At 41.6% G+C, this 20,788-nt stretch overlaps 1 protein-coding gene across 2 annotated transcripts in view; it reads right to left on the reverse strand.

The window, feature by feature from the left end:
• Positions 1-20,788, reverse strand: part of dtx1 (deltex E3 ubiquitin ligase 1) — a 96,741-nt gene that overhangs the window by 13,756 nt on the left and 62,197 nt on the right. For both annotated transcript variants that reach the window (XM_088935651.1, XM_088935652.1), the window contains 5 exons: positions 10,625-10,686; positions 8,748-8,909; positions 4,778-4,839; positions 1,955-2,113; positions 1,101-1,262 (listed from right to left, as the gene is read on the reverse strand). In XM_088935651.1, coding sequence (XP_088791777.1) covers positions 1,101-1,262; positions 1,955-2,113; positions 4,778-4,839; positions 8,748-8,909; positions 10,625-10,686 — 607 coding nt within the window. The remainder of the gene's footprint in view (positions 1-1,100; positions 1,263-1,954; positions 2,114-4,777; positions 4,840-8,747; positions 8,910-10,624; positions 10,687-20,788) is intronic.

The following is a 20,788-nucleotide window of genomic DNA, read 5'->3' on the forward strand; positions in this document are numbered from 1 at the left end:
TCCCCAGCTCTAGATTACTCTTAGAAAGAACAGAAAGTCACCTTCAGCTCTTTACAGTAATTACTTTGCTTTCAAAATGTAAAAGTAGTCTGGTGATGGAGCCGAATAAATTTTCTTTGAATCACTACCAACCTGTTGACTACAGGGATGGTGTTGACTGAGTGATGCACTATGTTGGGTTTGTGTCAGATGCGATGTTTTGCATTTAGACCAGAAGATTCCTGTTTGGTCTCACCTGACCACTTCACCTTTTGCCACATTTTTACAGTATCACCTACTGGAAATGTTTTGTTGCAAATTCCACGCAGAGTATGAGATGGGTCTGAAATGAAGAGCGTGTTCATCTCGGTTCATGCCTTCTCGAGAAGAGGAACTCAAGAGGAAGAACCAAAAAGTAAACTCCAAAGGCTGGAACCCAGGTCAAACGTTCACAGCTCTTTCATGTTTTCATAATTACTGCAACACCTGAGCAATTAGAAACACTTGGCAGTCATTTGTTCGAATACATCTGCTGACCTGAAACTGAAATTTAGCACAACAAATGACATAGCTAAATGGTTCATGGTCCTAACATGGCTAAACATCTATGCAAAATAACACCCAGAAACATAAGCTGAAATTGTATACCTTTGCCTCTTATTATCTTTTTTATTTGAAATATACATTTCCTTAGCATACAGCAAAAATGACAAATTTCACTTAATACAGTACATCTTTTTCATTGTATTAATTTCTACTTCAAAGTGTCAGAACTGCAAGCAACAAAAGAAAAATGGAGCATACAATGGTCTGAATACTTTTTGAAGGCACAATATAGATATATCAATAATTGACTACTTACAGTACATCCATAGAGGACGTACATACAGAATAATTAGAAAATATATAACTGGCTTAATTTAGCACAACGCTGGGAAAATTCAGAAAAGCTGCTCACTGTTACTTATCAGACCATTCAGATGACAACCCATTACATACTGCCCTCAAGTGTAGCGTTAACAGAAATAACCTTCCTGGAAAATGCAATGGTCTGCCACACATAGGAATGACGCTGAAGGGACTTAGCTTAGTTGGATGCGTTTGAATGCGGGGAGACTCACCTGGATCCCAGCAGGAATGTCATACACGATGCGGATGGTCTTGGATTCGGGGTAGCCAGGCAGGCAGTGAGGGATCACGTGGTACTCCATCTTCCCAGGGGGCTGTGTCCCTGTCTTCTCCCCATAGATGGCCTTGCATGTGGGGCACTGCAGGCTGCCATCCTGGGAGCACAAGCACACCGCCTTGGCCAGTGAAGACGTCATACTGTTCTGCAATGCTTCATTCTTTCCATTTTACATTCTCCCAGATGTGGGGTCACCAATCATTCATCGATTTAGTTTGCGCCAATGTGGGAGAGGTGCCAGCTACACAAACAGCCTGTAAATCATGCACTGTCATCAAAGTCTGACGCTTTTTGCACAGCAAGCAAAGGCACAAACAGCAGAGTTTGGACAGAGAATTGATTAAGTTTTACTTTTTAAACTGCTTTACTTTAAGTGATAAGTCACAGTTGGGTCCAGTTTCGGACCCACTAAACCCTGGAGGTACTGACCACTGAGGAACGTCTGTCACAGCTATCAGAACATCCTCAAGGACTCGGTGAGAAAAGTCACAGCAAATGGATGTATAAGAAATCTTCTGAGAGGCTTTACAAAAAGCACTGAAAAAAAGTTGTTTAAATTCCAAAGTAAAATGAATAAAGTTGGAGACTTTGCATATACAGTACAAGCTCAACTTAAACTGAATGAGTGAATAAAATAATTCACAGCTGGACTTTAGAAACACTGAAAGAGACTATCAGAAAATTCCCTGGCCCCTTCTGAAAGAAATAACCACGGCAATGCAGACACATCACCACACCCCTGGCACATGTAACCATGAGTGTCACGCATTCGTTCAGAAGGGCTCTTACCTTGTTGCCATTGTTGTACATGGCCACCAGGCAGAGTAGGTGGTACATGTGCCCACACTTGCCCAGCTTGCCCACCAGCTCCGGCTTGACCCCCTTGTGACTCAGCACGCCCTCGTAGCCAGAAGAGGTGACTAGTCTCTCCATGCAGATGGTGCAGTCCTGGCAGGGAGGAACCAAAGACAAACGGGTACATTGGCACTCCGTCTCACTGCCCGCTGCTGCATCAGCTCAGATGACACTTTACAACACTGTGCATCATAGTTTATTAATAATAAAATTGCTAACTTTCCCAGAAAAAAAATTATTGTGCAGAGTATCACTTGTGCCTCTTAAGTACCTTTGCCCAAAGACCTTATCTACAACCTCTCACCACCCTGCTGTGCTTACTTCAGCATGCTTTTAATCTTATCCACCTCCCACCCCCCAAAAACATGGAAGTCAAGGACAATGCCCTCCTGGAAAGGATGGGCCTTTTAAAATCTTGAATTATCTTGGAAACTACACAAACTACAGACCTGGGTGGGGTTTTGAGTTAAAAAGATACCTCTTTGACATCCTGTTTGAATCTTAAGATGTTTTATATGTCTTTCTCAGTACATACTTTAGAAAGAAATATAAAAATATAAAAAGAAAACAGGAAAAAAACAGATGCATTTTATCGTCTTTCTTCAATGGTCAATTGCTGGACCTAGTCTTTATCTAGGTCTTCTATAAAAGGTATACTACCATTTAAAAAAAGTTTGAAAGTGATTGAACAAGTATAAAAAATATGTTTTATGAAGACAGCACATTAATTGGGTTTCTCAGCTTTCCAAAAAATAACTTTTCCTGCTTCTCTAAACTGAAACGTGAGATGAATATACTGTAACTATCAAAAAAGGCTCATTTGCTTTATTTTGTGATGTACAGTATGTGATTTTGTGTTTTGATTTTGAAGGTAAAAATACATATTATTTAACAGCCGTGCAGCTTTTATCTGAAGTGCTATTGTCAGCATTACACTATTAACTTGTTTATTACAAAATAGTTTCACTGCAGTGAAAACATAATGGCTCTGTTTGGAGGATACTGGAGACCAATTATATTTGTAAGATTTTGTTTTTTGGTAATAAAAAGTGTAGCATTGAAAGCAAATACACACGCTTAGGCGGATATGCCAGGCTGGGGGAGGATATTGAAGGTACGGCTCATTATTTGCACAGCTGCACTCATTCATCCCATTTCTGATGCCACTGTGCCCCTAATCCCTGCACATGGACCACTAGAAAACAATATGGGTTTTTTTAAGACCATTTGTGCCGTTTCAAAACGACAAGGGAAATCTTACAAGATTGCAAATAGCCACAGTAGGATTATTTCAATGATAGCAGGAAATCTGAGACAGCCTTGATGACACATTATTTACTACACCTATGTGACTGTCTATGTCAGGCTCTGCAGATCTGGTAGACCAAAATGCAGAGAAATTCCTGTCCCTGCTCCTCTTTGAGCTGGGTGATTTTTTTTCTTGCTATATTATGCCTGCTCACACAGTGATATGGCGAGATGGAGATTATAGTTCCAGGATGGAAGGTGTTAAAAGAGCAGTGGATTCTGCTGAAATGGTTTGAGCGGAATCATACATCTCCCAGCACTGACCAGTCAGCTGCGACCTGACCAGCAGGGCAAGGTGCAAGCTGAGTGGGTTTCAGCGCCCTGGATGATACGAACGGAGAGCTAGGGTTAGGGTTAGAGGATAAAAGGAAATAAGTAGCTTGCTAGGGTATCACCTTCACCATTACTTGTGATAAAGGACTGGATATGGCCTTATTCGTCAGGACTACACAAAAGTGGGCCTTTCAGTCACAGTGAATAATCTCAGTCCCAGTAAAATCCCCACGACCTCCATGATGAGGAGAGGGGGCTAGTATGCAGTTTTGTGTTGAGTTTTACATCCTAGGAATAAATATGCATAAATACATTAACATATCGACGCCTGTCAAAACTTCACCGACCCATCAATAAAAATAAAACAGAAGCCCATTAGAAAAACACACAGGATCTCTTAAAAGAAATGCCAGGCTTCCTGTAATGGGACACGGTATGACAAAATTCCACATTGTTTGCCAAATAATGCTGTGCAAACAGCTATCCACATCATGTCTGCCCTCACATGACAGCAGATGTTTGCCAGGAGAGCATCTTTTCTTTTGCAATAGCTGGGTAAGAGCTCTGAAGGCTCGGAGCGGATGCCGATATTCAAAGTGTCTCACGGCGAGCACAAATCAAAAAGTCCTCAAGCAGATTTAATTAGAAAAGGACCTCCTTGATAAAAGAAAGTGAAGAATGCGGTATGCAGGACTTGAATCAGGAGCCATTTGGAAAGAAATGCATCAGGCTTTTTGCTGGATTCTCCAGCAACCTATGCTTGTGAAACTAAGGGTGTCCATACATTAGTGGATTTTTCTTAAATTACATACTCAGTTTTTATGACCTGTGTACTATGGCTTAAATATAGCAACATGGTTATCATCAGTTTTGAAGCAATATATGCATCTTTCTTGTAATAATTGGAAAATGTAATTTAACACCATTCAGTTCCAGATTGATGATTACTGGGCCAGATGACTTTCATACCACGCACAGTACATGAAAGTGAGTTGCTGATTTAGAACTGATTACTGCATCAGACGTACTGCAACATTCCTGCTATGTTTTTCACATAAGGCACGTTGGGATGCTCTATGCTAAGACCAGTGGTATAAGAGCATGTTGTTATGCAGTATTGCAAACATTAAATAAATCTTTCAGGAAAAAAAACAGCTATGGATATCTGTCCCTTACCTCATCGGGGACAACTTTGACTTTTTCGGTGTATCTCCGCACTACGTCCTCTGGGTTCTTTCCTGCAAGAAAAATGACATTAAAGTATGAGAGGTGCCCTCTGGCAAAATATTTAGAATAGAATCAGCAGTTAGTTTCTTTTCCAAGAGCTTCCAGTTTGGAAATGCAGAGTAGAGTGGGGCTGCTGGCACATACTGGAGGGGCTGCTGCTCACCATCCAGTTTGGGGTACCCCTTTTCAGGGGTTCTGTTTTTCAGGTGGGTCGCCTCCTGTTTGCAAAGATCTTTGAGATCCTTTGCAGTGAAAAGTGCTGTATGCAGTTAATCCAAAGAATGAACTAGTCGCTGCTACTGTACGACTCTCCTACCATCACAGCAAAGGTTATAGTGAAACATACGTGCACCCCCCTGTCTCCACAAGCCAGCATGGCGAGCCCATCTGCTTATCTATCCATGCTGTAGGATTGCAGGACATGGCAAACACGAAGGCAGCGCAGCTCTCGCTGAACGCTGCAGGCTAAAAGGAACCCCAAGAAATAACAGCAGTGGCTGTTCCGATCAGACAGCCATGAATGATCACTATCAGTGACAGTAAATTATCAGTATCAGCCATTACCATGGAATAGCCTATTAAAGTAGCCCGGATGGGAAACTGGGAAGCAGTAATCTCTGGATTATAGGACCAAGTCTGTTCTCCAAGGCAGCTTTTGTGGGTGAACTACTTTGGAGCCCCTGTTTGAAAGTGCTGTTGGCTTTCTTCAAACACGTTAATGTTTGAAGGAACTTTAATGCAATGAAGGAGTATAACTTTAAACAACATAACATCTCTTGTATTCTGCAATGTACCTTTGTGTAATTCATACTAAAAACCACTAAAAGAGGAACACCATCGCAGGTGCTGGATAATAATAATTTCACCAGATCACTAAAAAGAGGTTTAAAATGCATCATCTCAAAGTCGTTGCAAAAACAAAATGCAGAATGATAAAACCAATGAAGTGTAGCCTGATTTTTATAGAGCAAGACTATTAAAAACTCCTGGAAAATAAGCTGGAGCTTTGGAATGGATCAGAATGACGGTTTTTAAAGTCAAGGGATCTGTGCTGTCAGCCGCTGGGTATTTTGTCGGTGTCAGTGAGTCAGAGGGAAGGTTGTGAAAAGTGGGCACCATTTCCAAACTCAGTGAAGTGTGAATGGACATGCTGAGGAAAGGGAAAAAACAAAGCTGTAGAGTATAAAAGACTATCTGGCAGGACATCTGCTCACATCTGTGCCACCTCAACCTGTTTACTACAGCAGGGGAGAATTTGTCTTTGCCTTTAATTTGATAATTACAGAGCAAACTGCACAAAACATAACAACCTTCCCCTCAGATTTCTAATCACCAGAAAGATCAGATTAATCTCAGACAGACATTGTAAAACAAATATCTCAACTGAACCAACTGACTTTCTGCTTTTATCTGCTCCATGACTAATTGTCTATTATACCTACTGTATGTTGTACATATTTCTGTTAAAACTGGGTGGTTTAATAAGCAAAGAGCGATTGACTTTCACAGCACTGGCAAGTCATACAGAGGGGATGTTTTATCTCGTTGCTCCAACCAGTTGACCCTTTTTTCTTATCAGCACCTGCAATTAACTCCCAGGTGCAATGGCGCTGATGACATCCAGACACTGTCTGACCTTCCTCTGCAATGCCCATAGCTTCACACACACACACATCAGGAGAAAAGGCACACTTGTTCAGCTAGAATTGTTCAGCTTTCACAGAGGCCTTCACAGTTTATCAACTATAGGTAAACATCCTTTAACCACAAGACTTCCTCCTTCTGTTATTTTTGCCCCCTTCAGAAAATATGCTTTGCAGTATTCTAGACATTATAGTATACAGTGTATAACAGCGGTTTGTATTCAACCTGTAAAACTACACAGAGAAATGAGCAAGCATTATGTAATTCATTACGCACTTAATTGTCCTTGAGGGCTACCATTAAGGGGTTTGTGATTTTTTTTATATAAAGCAACTGAACAGCTGCTCTCTCGTTAGATAGTAAGTTAAATGGTATATCAAAAACAATCTCCGGGTCACTGGGGTTCTTCACTGCAGAGCTTTAGAACAATGCACAGACAGCAGATGATGTTGTCTAAGCTTAAAGTTGTAATAAGATTACAGAAGAGGTTTTTCAGAGCAGTGCTTTGAATTATGCATGATTCCTCCGTGTTTTATAGCTTCATCTGCAGAACCCAGGGGCTCTCAGTCCCACTTTTAAATAATAATCCTCTTTTCAGCATTAGCCTGAAGTCACGCAGGAAGGTGCAGATATTTTGTCACAGGTGAGCCATTTTGTTCTTTTTCAGCAAATTTAATACAATTCTAGATTTTTCAAACCACAATTACCTCCCTCCCCTCCCTCCACTGCTCTCCCTTCCTTCTGAGATGCCTAGAGGACTGTGACATCCCAAGGGCACTTTGGTAAACGTGGTTAGGATTTGTGGGAATTTATTGTCCCAGATATTGTTCCAGGGAAATTTTTTTCAATCCAGATCTCCTTGTAGACAAACATATTAATGTGCCTTCCTTCATGCCACCTGGGCATGGCTGAGCATCCCAGGTTTCTGAGGAATGAGGATTGCCTCAGGACTGCAATGAGGCTCAGGAATCAGCTGTGAAGGAAGAGCGTTCAGGGTGCTTGTGGCTGGGAGGCACTCTTTGGCAGTCTTTCAGGCAGCGGATAAGTGCATACCCTCTTTCTCATTGCTGTGTAGTTCTGAAATTGCCTTTCTTGCTCCTTAGGAATTGAACAGCCTGTCACTTCACCATGAAAAATAAATAAGAAGCAAGCAGAGGTGAAGTCCACACTGAAAGGCAGAAAGGAAAAAAGTCTAAATGTTACACATTTTCTTTCTGCTTTTCATCTGGGGATTCACCTCTGTTTATGTGAGTTTAGCTTGCATACTGACCCGATAAAACACATAGGACATTCCCAATCTGCATTCTGCCCACAAACACTGCCAATCAGGAATCTTTCTTTTGTGCAGGACAGCACAGAAAATATTCTTCACAGCACAAAAGATCTGCAGTCATTTACAGTGCATGAACCCCTTTAAATCTAGTTTAAATCTAATTTAGAGCTGCCTTTTACAGGCATTTTATAGGAATATCATTATCTAGCATGAGTGCAATTCATTTGAACTTCACTGTACTGAAATGCTCCTTTCTCGCTGACTAACACTGTCAACTTTGTAACAAGTGCTAAAACAGAGTCATCATCCTTAATTCTCTGGGGGATCTTGAGTTATAAACACATTTTTTTAATGGACTTGAAAAAGGAGTAGGGGAGTGCTGAATACAAATAACCTTTAATGGTCTCATTCAGTTGGGGTATCACAATACAAAGCAGGCTCCAGTTTGAAATTGCATTATCAGGATGTTGTGCACCTAGCAGCTCCTGATTGCTTTTATTTCAAAGCAGGTTAAAATCTCTTAAATTGCCTAACAGCAACCTGATGCATTCTGCCTTGATCTGCAGTAGTTTAACCCAAAGCTTTGAAATCCCAGCACAAATACGCTGCTTATATGATGGAAACTGGGCAGAACATTTCCCATCTGTTTGATGGGAGCTGATCTCCCATACAGAACACAGAGGAGCATTCAGATACGACACAAGTGTTACCCACAACCAAACAGTTTCAATGTTTTTGATCAGGAAGCCTCAATGAGATGTTAAATAAATGAAGGTCTCTCTCAGTCAGATAAAGACAATGGCCAGATCCATACCAGTGATCCCCAGATACAAGACATCAAGCAATTTTACTGGTGGCTCTACTCCACTGATACAAAACTACATCATGTTACTACACAGCAGCCGAGCCAAGAACCCAGACTCCCACAGGACACGCAGGGCATCCCCAAGCCCTGAACGAGGGGGCGCACGTCACAGTCCAGCCGTCACCTGCCGCCCTCACCTCTTTTCAGGTGCTTCTTCTTGGTCTTGCGTCGGATGCCGTTCACCCCCGGGACGGGCTTCATGTCGCTCTTGTTGATGGGCGGTGGGTGCAGGATGGGCTTGGGCGCGCGGGTCAGACACACGGGGAGCCCCGCGGCACACATCAGGATCCCGGTCATGCCTGTTCACGGACGCAAGAGGGTCAGGCTGGTGAGGTACGGCACACGGAGCTGTAGCTCTGCTCCCGCAGGGGCAGGGAAAGCTGGCAGGAAGAGGTTTCTTGAAGGAGAAACACTCAGTTACAGGGATTTTACTGAACTGCTGATGTGATGCCTGTCCGTGGAAAGATGAACAAAAACGAGCCCCATAACTACAGACCAATAAGTCTTTCTTCTATAATGTGTCAGGTTTTGGAAATGAGAATTGCAACTAAAATAGGGGTACAATATATGGTAAACCCAAGAAAAGAAAAGGCCGACATAGTTCTAGAAAAAAGAGCTTGCCTAGGTGGCACAGAAGTTAGTATTGCTACTTCACAGCTCTGTGGCTCAGGGTTTGGACCAGGGACCCAGGGACCTGGGGTGCTGTCTGTGTGGAGTTTGCATGTTCTCCCTGGTTTGCATGGGTTTCCTCCAGGTGTTCTGGTTGCCTCCTGCAGTCCAAAGACATGCTGGTAGGCTTCTATCACAACTGTCCCTGGTGTGAGTGTGTGCAGGTTTGTGCTTGTGTACAGTATGTGTGTGCCCTGCAATGGACTGGTGTCCCCACAGGGTGTATCTTTCCTTGCACCTTTTGCTTGCCAGGAGAGGCTCCAGCTCCCCTGTAACCCTATATTGGATGCCCCAGTTAGAAAATGGATGGATGGAAAGCTTGACTAACATATTACAGCTTTTTGAACAAGCATCAACAGGAAAGAAAAACACATAAACCATACAACACTCTATGTTTTCAGAAAGCTTTTAATAAATCTCCTCCTAAAAATATAATTGTCAAATTGCAAGCAGTAAACATTTAAACTAATGTAATTGGTGAAATACCATGGGGATCTGTATGAGGATCACAGGTTTTCCTACTTTACATTAGTGATCTAGATTATTGTGTAATTAGTAAACTAGTGGCATTTGCTGATTATGCCAAACCAAAAGGTTTGCAGTCACTGTAGATACAATTGAAGAAGCAACAAGCTGGCAGATGAGGTTTAATGCACAAGAATGCTGGAGTATTACATGCAGACAGAAAACAAACTGAAGACGCTGAAAATATTTATGAAAAACTACAGTATGTGTAATTTGACACATTTAAAATCTCCTTCACCGTGTAGGGAAGCAACAAATAAATCAAAAAGGATGTTAGGATTTGCAGTTATAATGGATGTTCTGTTAAAACTGTACAGTATAAGGTACTAGTAAGATGATATTGGTCAGAGAAGAGCCACCAGATACATTCCTCGGCTCAAATGGAGTGTCCCAAGCTGACAGAATAAAATAAGTAAAGTAGAATAATGAGCAAATCATCAGAGTCTTCACTATCAACAAGGAAACACAAACCACAGGACACTAGTGCAAATTATGTGGAAGCCTATTTAAAATTGTGAAACCGGAGGCAGTTACACATAGCGTTGTGGGAATCTGCAACAAACTACATATGCTGTTGAAGCTCATGCCCTGTTTTTTCCCAAGTATTGGATCAATTAGTTGCAAGCAGCAAAATGACCTACATGTAGATGGGCTGAACGACACTCTGACCTTTGGCAGAATATTTAATGAGCAAATGTTAACATGTGGAAGTGTTTCTGCACCATCTGCAAGTCCATTGCACAACAACAGTTTCGAGAAGTCAGAAGCTCTTTAGGTCTAGGGCGCTGGTAGGTGTGCATTGGTGTGTTTTCACTCCTACCTGCCAGTGCAGGGTGAACTGGCCCAGAGCCAGTTAGGTTCTTCACTGGGAGGGCAGGAACCCTGTGAGCAGAGAGAGGAGTCAGCCATTATTATACTGAACAGTCTCCCAGGAAATGCTATATGCATTAGAACACCACACCGAACCCTTCCAAAAATCCCTTTGCCAATATGTGTCAACAGATGGTTACTGAAATGAAAAGGCTGGTTGATTTCAATGTGATATGTATTAAAAAAAACAAGTGTAAACACGGTCACAGCATTAGAAGCAAAAAACAACAACATTTCTATACAAAGCAACAGGATTGTCTCTCCCTGTTCCAGTGTTTCTTGAGAGATGTGTGGGTAAACGGAGGCAGCAGGAGTGGTGAGAACTCTGGACTCAGGTCCCAGGTGAAGACATTGAGGAAGTACTTCTGATCAAGATATGTCACCTATTTTCAGTATGAAATCCAGCTGTATAAATGGGTACAAATAGAAGCTGCTTTGAATAAGCTGTATAGATAAATCAATATAAACACAATTCAAGAAAAAAATAAACCACAAAAATGTTAAATGCAGATTGCGATTGTATGTTTTGAGCTTTCCAGAGGCCATTGTGCTAGCACCCAGACCTGTGAAGTTAACAAAACAAAGAGGCCAAGGTTTGAGCATTTCCTCTTTAGTGTAAAAGGAAAAAACATTCAGCATTTTTTATTAGCAAACCAAAAGCCACACGCTTTTGCTCAGAAGGCCACTTCACTGATGTGTGTCATCTTTACTCTGTCTTTTGTGTGTATTACACAATGCCACCCACACACTACAGCGTGATAGAAATGTCAGCTGTCTGAGAATGAAGGGCAAGGTTGAAGGGATGGCAAACAGTCTGTTGGTTTCAGCTGAGAAGTGCTGTCTTTTGAGATTCAGGCATAGGGCACTGTTGACATCTGCATTCACGAGAAAACAAGAGTGAACTGTGCTGGTAGTAAATCAGAAATAGTGCTTTTTAAAAGGCAGGCTAATGTTAGGCCATCAACTTGAAAATTCTGCACACTCAATTATAGGTATAATTGCTGCACAAATTGGAAGCGTAGTCTGTATGAAATGCAAACATGTGCTTCCCTGAAAAAGGCAAAACCTAATTTCATAAGAAAATAAAAAAAAATCCTGTTCTGCATTTTAGGCCAGCATACTGTTTAAATGACATGAAACAATAATGTGCTAACAAAAAAACTTGTCTGATATTTGAGAGGCCTACAGTCAGTCAGAATAATGTGTAACAATGTATTGTAACTCATGCATTTGCAAGAGGAAAGATTTTTCTGCAGACACACTTTTCATTATTTACCGCAGAATGAAGGCAGATGTCTGGTTCTGATACAGAGTGGAACATGATGAATGACCTGACAAGCTAAGGAACTTGAAGCAGCTCAGACCTGTGTTGTGAATAAAGTGCTATCGTTTTCAGAAACTGGAAAATTTAAACATAGTAAAAGACCAAATTAAAGTGAATACTTCGCACGTTCAGCTTCAGTAACACATCTTTCCAGCCGAGGTAGAATTTTTCCACTTGCTGTTTAACAGTCTGATCCAGCTGATACTCCTACACTCAGATATATTGACATTTAAAAAACACAGTTTAAGAATTGGGAAGTGATTTCAAAAGATCCAGAAAAAAGAGCTGGCACCGTGGGCACAAAGGTCAAAATTTTAAATTTTGCAAATCCAAGCTGGCCAGATCATAAGCCTTTCAAGCAATAAAAATAAATAAAACCTACGCTAATGACAATGGCAAGAGCAATCAGTCCGAACTCTGAATTCAATTTCCCAGACTCTCGGCAAAACAAGAATTTGGAGGCAGTCTCAACGGAGAGATTTCGTGCTCTTGGCTTGCATATGAGGATGGAAGAGGGAAATGAAGAACTGAAAGCAAACCGAGTCACCTGGAAAAAGACAAAATTGTTTTTTTCCTTGCACCCATGTTTCCATATTTTTGCTGCTGCTCCTAATCAAATACAAAACAGTGTTTAATTAAAGCAGTAATTGCCACTTCACTGCCAAGCAGGAACAACCTGAGACCGTCAACATGCCGACTCTCCCCACTGAGTGATTTCCAGCCCCTCTCAGCCAACTGAATCCAAATAATTGAACATCTGTTTTGTTAACAACCTGGATAGAAACTCTGAATAATACAACATAATCATTAACAAAACAAAATGTCTTTAGACTCCTGGAATTTGGGGCATACAAATAATCAGGTACACATACTGTAGAGCAGGGCCGTGGAAAACATCCTGAGAATGAGAACAGTGTACCCATGAAACAGCAAGGTGACCTTAAAACGGCCCTGGCTTTTTACCCCTTCTTAATGTCACCCAGCAGTGCGCCTGTAGGGATTTCATTTCCAAGAAGGTGTTAACCCATATGGTACTGTACTGTACGTGTCTCACCTCCATCCACTGGCCCAGCAGCAGGGTGTTCGGCTTTAAGTTTTCTGTGTCCATCTAGCACACAGAACTACGCCAATGCAGGCAGAGGAGACGGAGACTCTGACTACGCTGACTACACATATCACAGAGCTATGCATTAAACGGATTTCTCCAACTGTGTGCCATGGTGTGGATACACCAGGTTTTGATGATAATGTATATGATAAGGTTGTTGCTTTTTAATGTTGTCCATAAAAGGGGGCAGCAAATGTACTCTTATACATTAGAGAGCTACTGTAGGCCGAGGTCTGTGCACATTTGCAGACTTGGCAGAGTCGGCATAGATAACACAGAGCTTTGCAAGTCTTTCACCATTACAGACCAAGCTGCTGATTCAATTAAGTGCTCCTAGCCTCTGTGACATGGCCCCACACGAGCACAGCCCAAAATGGTATTAATCTGGCCATTACAGCATTAATCGGGTGTTTGACTCACTTATCTATTTTTCCAGTCTCGTTCTCTGAAGAGCAGCAAAGGCAGAGAGTTTTGAGAAGACAGCAGGTAAGCTAGGCCTGTTAAACAATACTACTGTTTACATCAAATAAAAGCTTAAGAGAGTCTAGTAACATGCATGGCAGTGTTTTCACCTTTTGCGATGTGTTCTGGCATTCGACTCATCGCAGCAAAACAAATGCACACAGAAGTTAAAATGTATAAGGCAAAATACCAAGCACAAAACACAGCAGTCACAAACACTGCCAGATCTGATAGCACGGTGTTCTGCACTGTGCAGGGGCATATGCAGATGTTCATGGAGAAAGCTAATATTCGCACCAGGAGAGCAGATCTGGTGTTGGAAAACAAGGTCAGTGCTTGACATGAGCTTTCCTTGGGGATTTATTTTCCATGAACAAGTATTGCACATGTGTTCATTCACCTGTACCAGCTGGTGGGCAACTCCACTACACACCACTGTGTGTGATATTTTGGTGCCTGGAATACACTGGATGAAAATACAGTGTGAACTGACAGTAAAGCCAATTTATCAGCACTATGGAATGACACATTGTTCAGAAGGAACGCCAGTACAAATGCAACAATGCTTTTCATCACAATTTCAACACCTGGTACATTTAAGTAAAACTACTTTTACAAAAGTAGAGAAGTGGGCCTTGGTAAACTCACTGCCATAACGGAGTGGATCATGAAGGCAACATCACAGCACTGCCTCTCCAAAGGGAGATAACCTGCTTGTCCTTCTGTGACTGTCTTAGCGCTGATTAAGGTCTCACATGCTTCAGATCAACCTGATGAATGAATCACTCAACAGGCTACGTGCTGTGTTGCACAGTGGCCCATAAGAAGGAAGTCAACAGGTAACACTGTTAAGAGCTCTCCAGTCTCCAGCCTGATTCATGAGGGAGCAGAACTTTGTATACTGTATGAACTTGGCTTTAAACCATATATCTGCTGAAGGCTTTTCGAAGCTTTGCTTTAGTCAGAGGGTGTGAATCTGCACTCTATGACGTACTATAAATTGACACACTTCCCTTGAATGTGCAATTAGCGCTCACTACATCTTCAACAGATCCAAATGTATCAAAACCTTTTTTCTCTTTCTATGGTGATGGGATTTGGTTTTATCATTTTTAAACTTTTCTTTTTACATATGTCATAGCTTGCTTACTAAACTCTCAATACATTTCTGTATGCTTGTCTCATTCAACAATTGGAGAAGGTAACTGTGCAGCTATTTCATATATAAGTTAGTAAAGCAGAGGACTGAAATGTGAATTAAATGGGTTCTGGGAATGGCAATCAGTGTGACCTGTAACCACAGGAATAGATGAGGCAGAACTGTCAGTGACTGTGATGTACAGTAAATAGTTTTAGTGTTTTTAAATGGGAAACAGAACTGGCTGAAGTCAAGCTTACAGAGGCGTCTTGTGATGAAGAATAAAAACTGAGAATGCTCGTGCTACATGTTCTCATATTCATTCATAATCCAGAACAGAGCTTCATCATTTGAAACATCTCTCAAGAATTCTAATTCTACTGAGGAGGATGTGTATTAGGGCTGTGATTTTCAAACCCTTTAAAAGAAGCCATTCTAAGTATATGATCATGTATTAACTACAAATTATTCTTCAGTATGTTGAAGATTGTAGGGTGCACATTGGCTTTCAGTTTGTTTATAGACTGGAGAAGTTCTAATTCTAATGTGTATGAAATGCTAAGTAGATTGACAAACCTGATTTTACCAGCACACTATTCTCCATTAATACAGTACATCCAGCTGTCCACAGACATAAGAAGCAACAGGTCTTCCTGCCTGGCAAGCGTATTTGTTAAGGACATAATGATATGAATGATTTGGCAGTCAAAAAGTTCTGAGTAAACAAGCAAATATGGCCCCAGGACAGCTTTTGCTCTGTATGCACTTTGGGAAAGAGGGATTGCATAACTTGCACCCCTGCAGATTGAAATGGACAAGTTAATCTCTGGTCAGTGAGGTGCTCAATGGAAATGCGCTGTTAGGCACACCACTAATGACTTCCGGCACTTCGGATAAGCATGGAAAATCCACTGTCATCAAAAAGAGGAAAGAGGTGTTTGGTAAAACGTACCACTATCAAATTATTTTATGACTCCATAAAAAACAATGATCAAGTCTGTATTTATCTGCTAGCTATTTATCTGCTAGTGGAGCTGCGTGAGAGCACTGATGGGTTATTCCAACTGTTTTCTGGGAAGTGGGAATAATAATATTGAGGCGATTTAGCACAATATTAAAGTACAGGTGTAAGAATTTGTAGTAATTAACAGGTTACAAAATCGGAAGAAAAAAGCTTATTTTACCTGTCGAGAGAGGACACTTCTATGCATAGCCATGCTTTAGGCCTTATTGGTTTGTCCTAATCATAAGCAAATCGGTTAATTAAATAGTAATTTTCACTTGATCACATTACTGGAATAGCACAGTGACTGACACGCAGGGACACCGATGCAATAACTTTCTCTGTTGATCAAATTTGAACTCCAGTTTGAATAATGCAGCTCTGCACACCGGCAGATTAAAGGTCTTGCTTCTGCAAAGAACCCAGAAATGGCCCAACTCCTCTTGCCTGAGACCTGCATCGTGTCCCATCAGAGTGCCAGATCTCAAACACAACATTATAGAAGAAAATCATAGTGTCAAACTATGATAGTATCAGTTTCTCATAACCTAACCTTGCAAAAACAAAAAAATAAAAGAATACATCTTGTATGTAAAGAGCTAGAAATTAAAAGTGCTGAAGGCTACTGTATGTCAAAGCAGCGGTTTCCACACCCAATGCTAAAACCTGAAGGAGACGTATCACCTGATTGTAAAGTGTTTCAAAGTGCTTTTAGCCATTTCAACCTGTTCTTTGAAATGGATAAACTCTCAACAACACTGTGAAATTTTCACAGATATCACTTCATCCAAAAGATTTAATTAAGAGCTACAAGACTCGGCAGTGATGGCACTTACCCCCGATACAAGACAATCTTCATGGAGCTCTGCTGCGCTTTTCCTCCCTGTCACAGAGTCTGTGCTTGTGCCTCTCTGCAGGAAGGAACACGGCTTGTGCAGCTCGACTCTAATGAAGCTATTTAGGGAGATCCTAATCCTCTCGGGACCACCAGAAATCCTGTGACATCAGGGCTGCATGACTCCTGCGTAACAGAGGCTTTCGCAGAGATCAGGCAGCCCGTGGCTAGGGATTATCTGACATTGGAAATACGGACATAGGCAAAAACACCAGCTCATGCTGAGAGGGCCAGTCAGGTCTGCACGCATAACTGGACAGCGTGAGGCCGTCACCAGCCCCCCCAGCCCCCTTCGAACTCATCCCACTCACCGTCTGCCTTCATTTCTATTCTACCTCTTTCTGGCCATGGCGCCCTAAGATAGCTAAAAAAAGATGCTTGGAGCAAGAATTATAAACAGTAGTTAACAGCAAAACTGGGATTGACTGCACCTGAAGCAATTTTAGTTTTAAGGTTGTAAGATGAAACCTGATAATTTCAGCACCTGTTAGTCACTTAAAGCTTTAAAAGCCGTTAAAAGATTTTTAACACAGATGAAAGTATCCATTTAGCATGAAGATGTGGCACTGCGCTTCAGTGACCATCTCTAGTCCTAGTGGTGCTAAGGAAAGTAGATTTTCAACGTCTTCAAATCATAACCTGTTTGATACCTCAGGTAAAAGTGAAACTGCTAGAACTAGTAGCTGTCAAGCAGAACAATCATGAGACCCTGCAGAGCTTAATGAAGGGATAGGAGTGTATTATCGTTTCCTGCAAAAAAATATTTTGGTTCTCTTTATCACCTTGTTACTATGGCATATCATTTTATAAAACATCAGAAAAAACGTTTTTGATTTGCAGCTCTTGATGTACCTTGATGTGCAGTGTGACTTATGAGTCTGTAAAAAGAACAATGCAAACTAGTCTGCAAGCATTCAGTTTCAAAACTTGAGCAGAAGAGATCAATCTCTAAGAAAACACATACAATTTTTTTTCAGAACTTTGTACTGGTCACTAAATATAATTGTATTCTACGACACTGTGGTTACAGATCTGGCAGACTTGACCCACGCCAGATTCTTTTTCTGAAGCCCCTTCCTTTATTTAAGCTGATGATAACTATGCTGACTCTCTCTTTCCCTTTAATAGATTTATAGTACACTAGAATGAGAAATAAGAGGAGTTCATTCTGTCAGCCTTGCTTGTTTGCTGGATTAGATGCAAAGGGAATCTGAAACTGCTTCCGCCTGCTTTAAGGAGATCACAGTCCAACACATGGCTGGGAAGACTGTTCCAGACATATACAAATCCTTTAATTTCCAGTTGTGATCTGTGTCTTTAAAGCAGAGTGTGAATCAGTCCCATGGTTTAACATTATACCATTCAGGATCAAATCTCTCATTGCCCTGTTCATTTAGCAACGTTAAACTCTCCTTATGGGATGAGATGAAACCTGGGACCATTCTAAAGCTACAAGATCCTTTTTGGGATGAGGTGATTAAAACTGAACACAGTATAGTTAATGAGGAAAAATACTATTAGGCCCTGGAGATTTATTAGATGTAAGCTTTCCTAAATCTGGTGAAACCTCAGTGCCACTGTCAGTTAAGCTAAGATGACCTAATACTGGTGGCTCTCCTTCATAGGAACATGGGAAACACTACTGCTGTCTTCTCTTGTGAACACCTCCAAGAATGTTTTAATTGCCCATAATTAATAAAAGTTTATTTTTCAAGTTGTATAATTAATCCTAATATTACCTACTACCCGGAGGCACAGTGAGCCTCTCAGCGCTGGGGTCCTGGGTTTAATCCCAGACCTGGAGTAATTTTTGCATTGTGTGCTCTCCCTGTATTTGTGTGGATGGCCTCCAGGTGCTCCGGTTTCCTCCTGCAGTTCGAAGACCTACTGGCAGGTTTATGAGCTCCTGGGAAACGGGCCCTGGTGTGAGTGTGCCTGTGTCCGTCTGCCCTGTGATGGACTATTGCGGAGTCCAGGGCGCATCCTGGAGTTAGAAGAAGTGGGTCGAAAATGGATGGATTACCTACAGTAGTATCCAAAATACAAAATTCAGTATTTACGGTCCTTTAACACTTAGTGTAACCTACTATACACTTATTTTTTGCCCTTTTTGCACATTGTTTTTACTTTCTCTCCTGGAGATTCCTGGATCGTTTTATGCAGTCTGCAGAGTGCTTTCCCTCCGCTTTAATTATTTCTTCATTTCTCCATTAAACTTATATTTTCCTAGACTTGGAGTTGTTTTAGAGATTAATTTGTTGTTAAACATGTCTCTGCTTTAACCCCTCAAATGTCAGAAGGGTGGAATTACCTCTAGGAAGCAATCTGAATGCTTAATGTTCACTGCAGGCTTCTTTTCTTCACCTGAGGATCTTTCAGTACCAAACCGGGCTGCAGATACAGCACACTCATCCAGCTCCTGCAGCTGGAGCTCCACTCCACTGATCTCCCTGACAGTGACGGCGTCAGCCTCTCTACATCAGACCGATACAGACGCCTGCTTCCTGACACGGGAAGGCTGCAGAGGAAGCAGCAGGGTGACAGGTTTCAGAAGAACAAGAGACCGATCTGTCAGGTCAGTTATAAATGGCAGCAGTTATTGGTGAAGAATAAACAAAGCCAAGGGTTTTAATGGCTTTTCCTTTAATATCCCTCTGAATAGCAATCCTGTTGTGGAAAAATAAGGCCAGCTGTTGGGTTATGTAAGCATGAGAAATGTTATCCTGTACCGTGTTCACAATACCTGGTTGCTTTAAAGAGGCCCTTTTCCATCACCCAGCTCTTCGGGGAATATAGTGCACTTCACCAGAAGCGATTCCTGAAAAAACTGAAAATTAGCCTACATATTAAAAAGATATGACCTGGCCCAGGCTGAATGAAGGCTACAGAAACCAAAAATGTCTTTCACTTCTACAAGTAGTGAACATAAACAAGGGACATACCTATATAAAGTCACAAGTCACAATGTGTGGCCAGTGTGGTCTGTGAGAGCTGTGACGTAGAGCCTTCCAGCCTCTGGAATTCTGCAGGAGGGATGCAGAACCATTCTCCAACAAGAACATCAACTCATGTTCTGGTTGCTGGAGGTGTAAAACACTGTCTTATCATGTCTTATCAAATCAGGTGACTGAGAAGGCTGTGGCACATGGATGACATCAGTGTCATGCTCTTCAAATCATGCTTCATGGACGGAGCCATCGATGTCCTGAAAGACAGCCCAACCAGCAAGAAAGAAGTGCTGCAATATGGATCACTCTGCATGATTAAGTAGCAATTAGCATTGCACACAGACTATGCACCCTAGCAGCATTATATAACTACTACAACTCTTCACTATTGGAATCAAGTACTGTACTCAGGACCATAGAGCTCTCTGGGATGTTGACATATATTTATTTGTCCTTTTGATGAATCTGCTCTGCTCAGCCTGTTACCACCACAACCCTCAAGAGGAGTACCTAGTTAGAAAATGATGACGATGATGAAAGATGATTCAGCCAGCCGTATCACATCTTTCCATGGTTTGGTACTCACATTGCTTGTGCTCTTTGCACCACTGGACTCACAAACATGCACTAACAGGTGTGATGAGCAGTTTGTGCACTGCAACCTTAACGATGTAGAGCTATTAGAGCTCTGTAGTTATTAGTCACCCATTTTTAAGTCAGCTGTGCTATCGGTTGACATTTGCAGTCAATTGATGTGCAGCTTCACTCCCTATTTTGCCTTGTCCTTCAAATTCATGCACAGATATCATCCTAGAGGTTACACTTCCACCCACTATTGTCCTTTGCTGATGTCTTTCCCTCAGTGTTCCATGCTGACATCACCTTAGACACCTTAACTCTTGAAACATCATCAGGATAAGCTGTCTTGATCACTGAAGCTCCTGCCAAACGTGTCCCAACAATCACCCCTCTTTCCGAGATCTCCTCTTGCAACTACAGTTACTGACAATCAGGCAGCTCCAGCATTCTTACACACAACCCAAAGCATGCTGGGATATTATTTCCTTAACGAAGGCATGACCCACACCTGTGTGCCTCACCTGCAACAGACCTGGCACCCCTCATTTACACATTTGTGTCCACATTTTGACCACTACCTGTAAGTAAGGGTTTAAAGCAGGGATTCCCAATTTTTAGCCTGAAGGTCTGCAAATTAAACAAGTTGTATCTCCTTAT

Source organism: Atractosteus spatula, chromosome 17, assembly GCF_055471065.1.
Source record: "Atractosteus spatula isolate fAtrSpa1 chromosome 17, fAtrSpa1.hap1, whole genome shotgun sequence".
Classification (NCBI taxonomy): Eukaryota; Metazoa; Chordata; class Actinopteri; order Semionotiformes; family Lepisosteidae; genus Atractosteus; species Atractosteus spatula.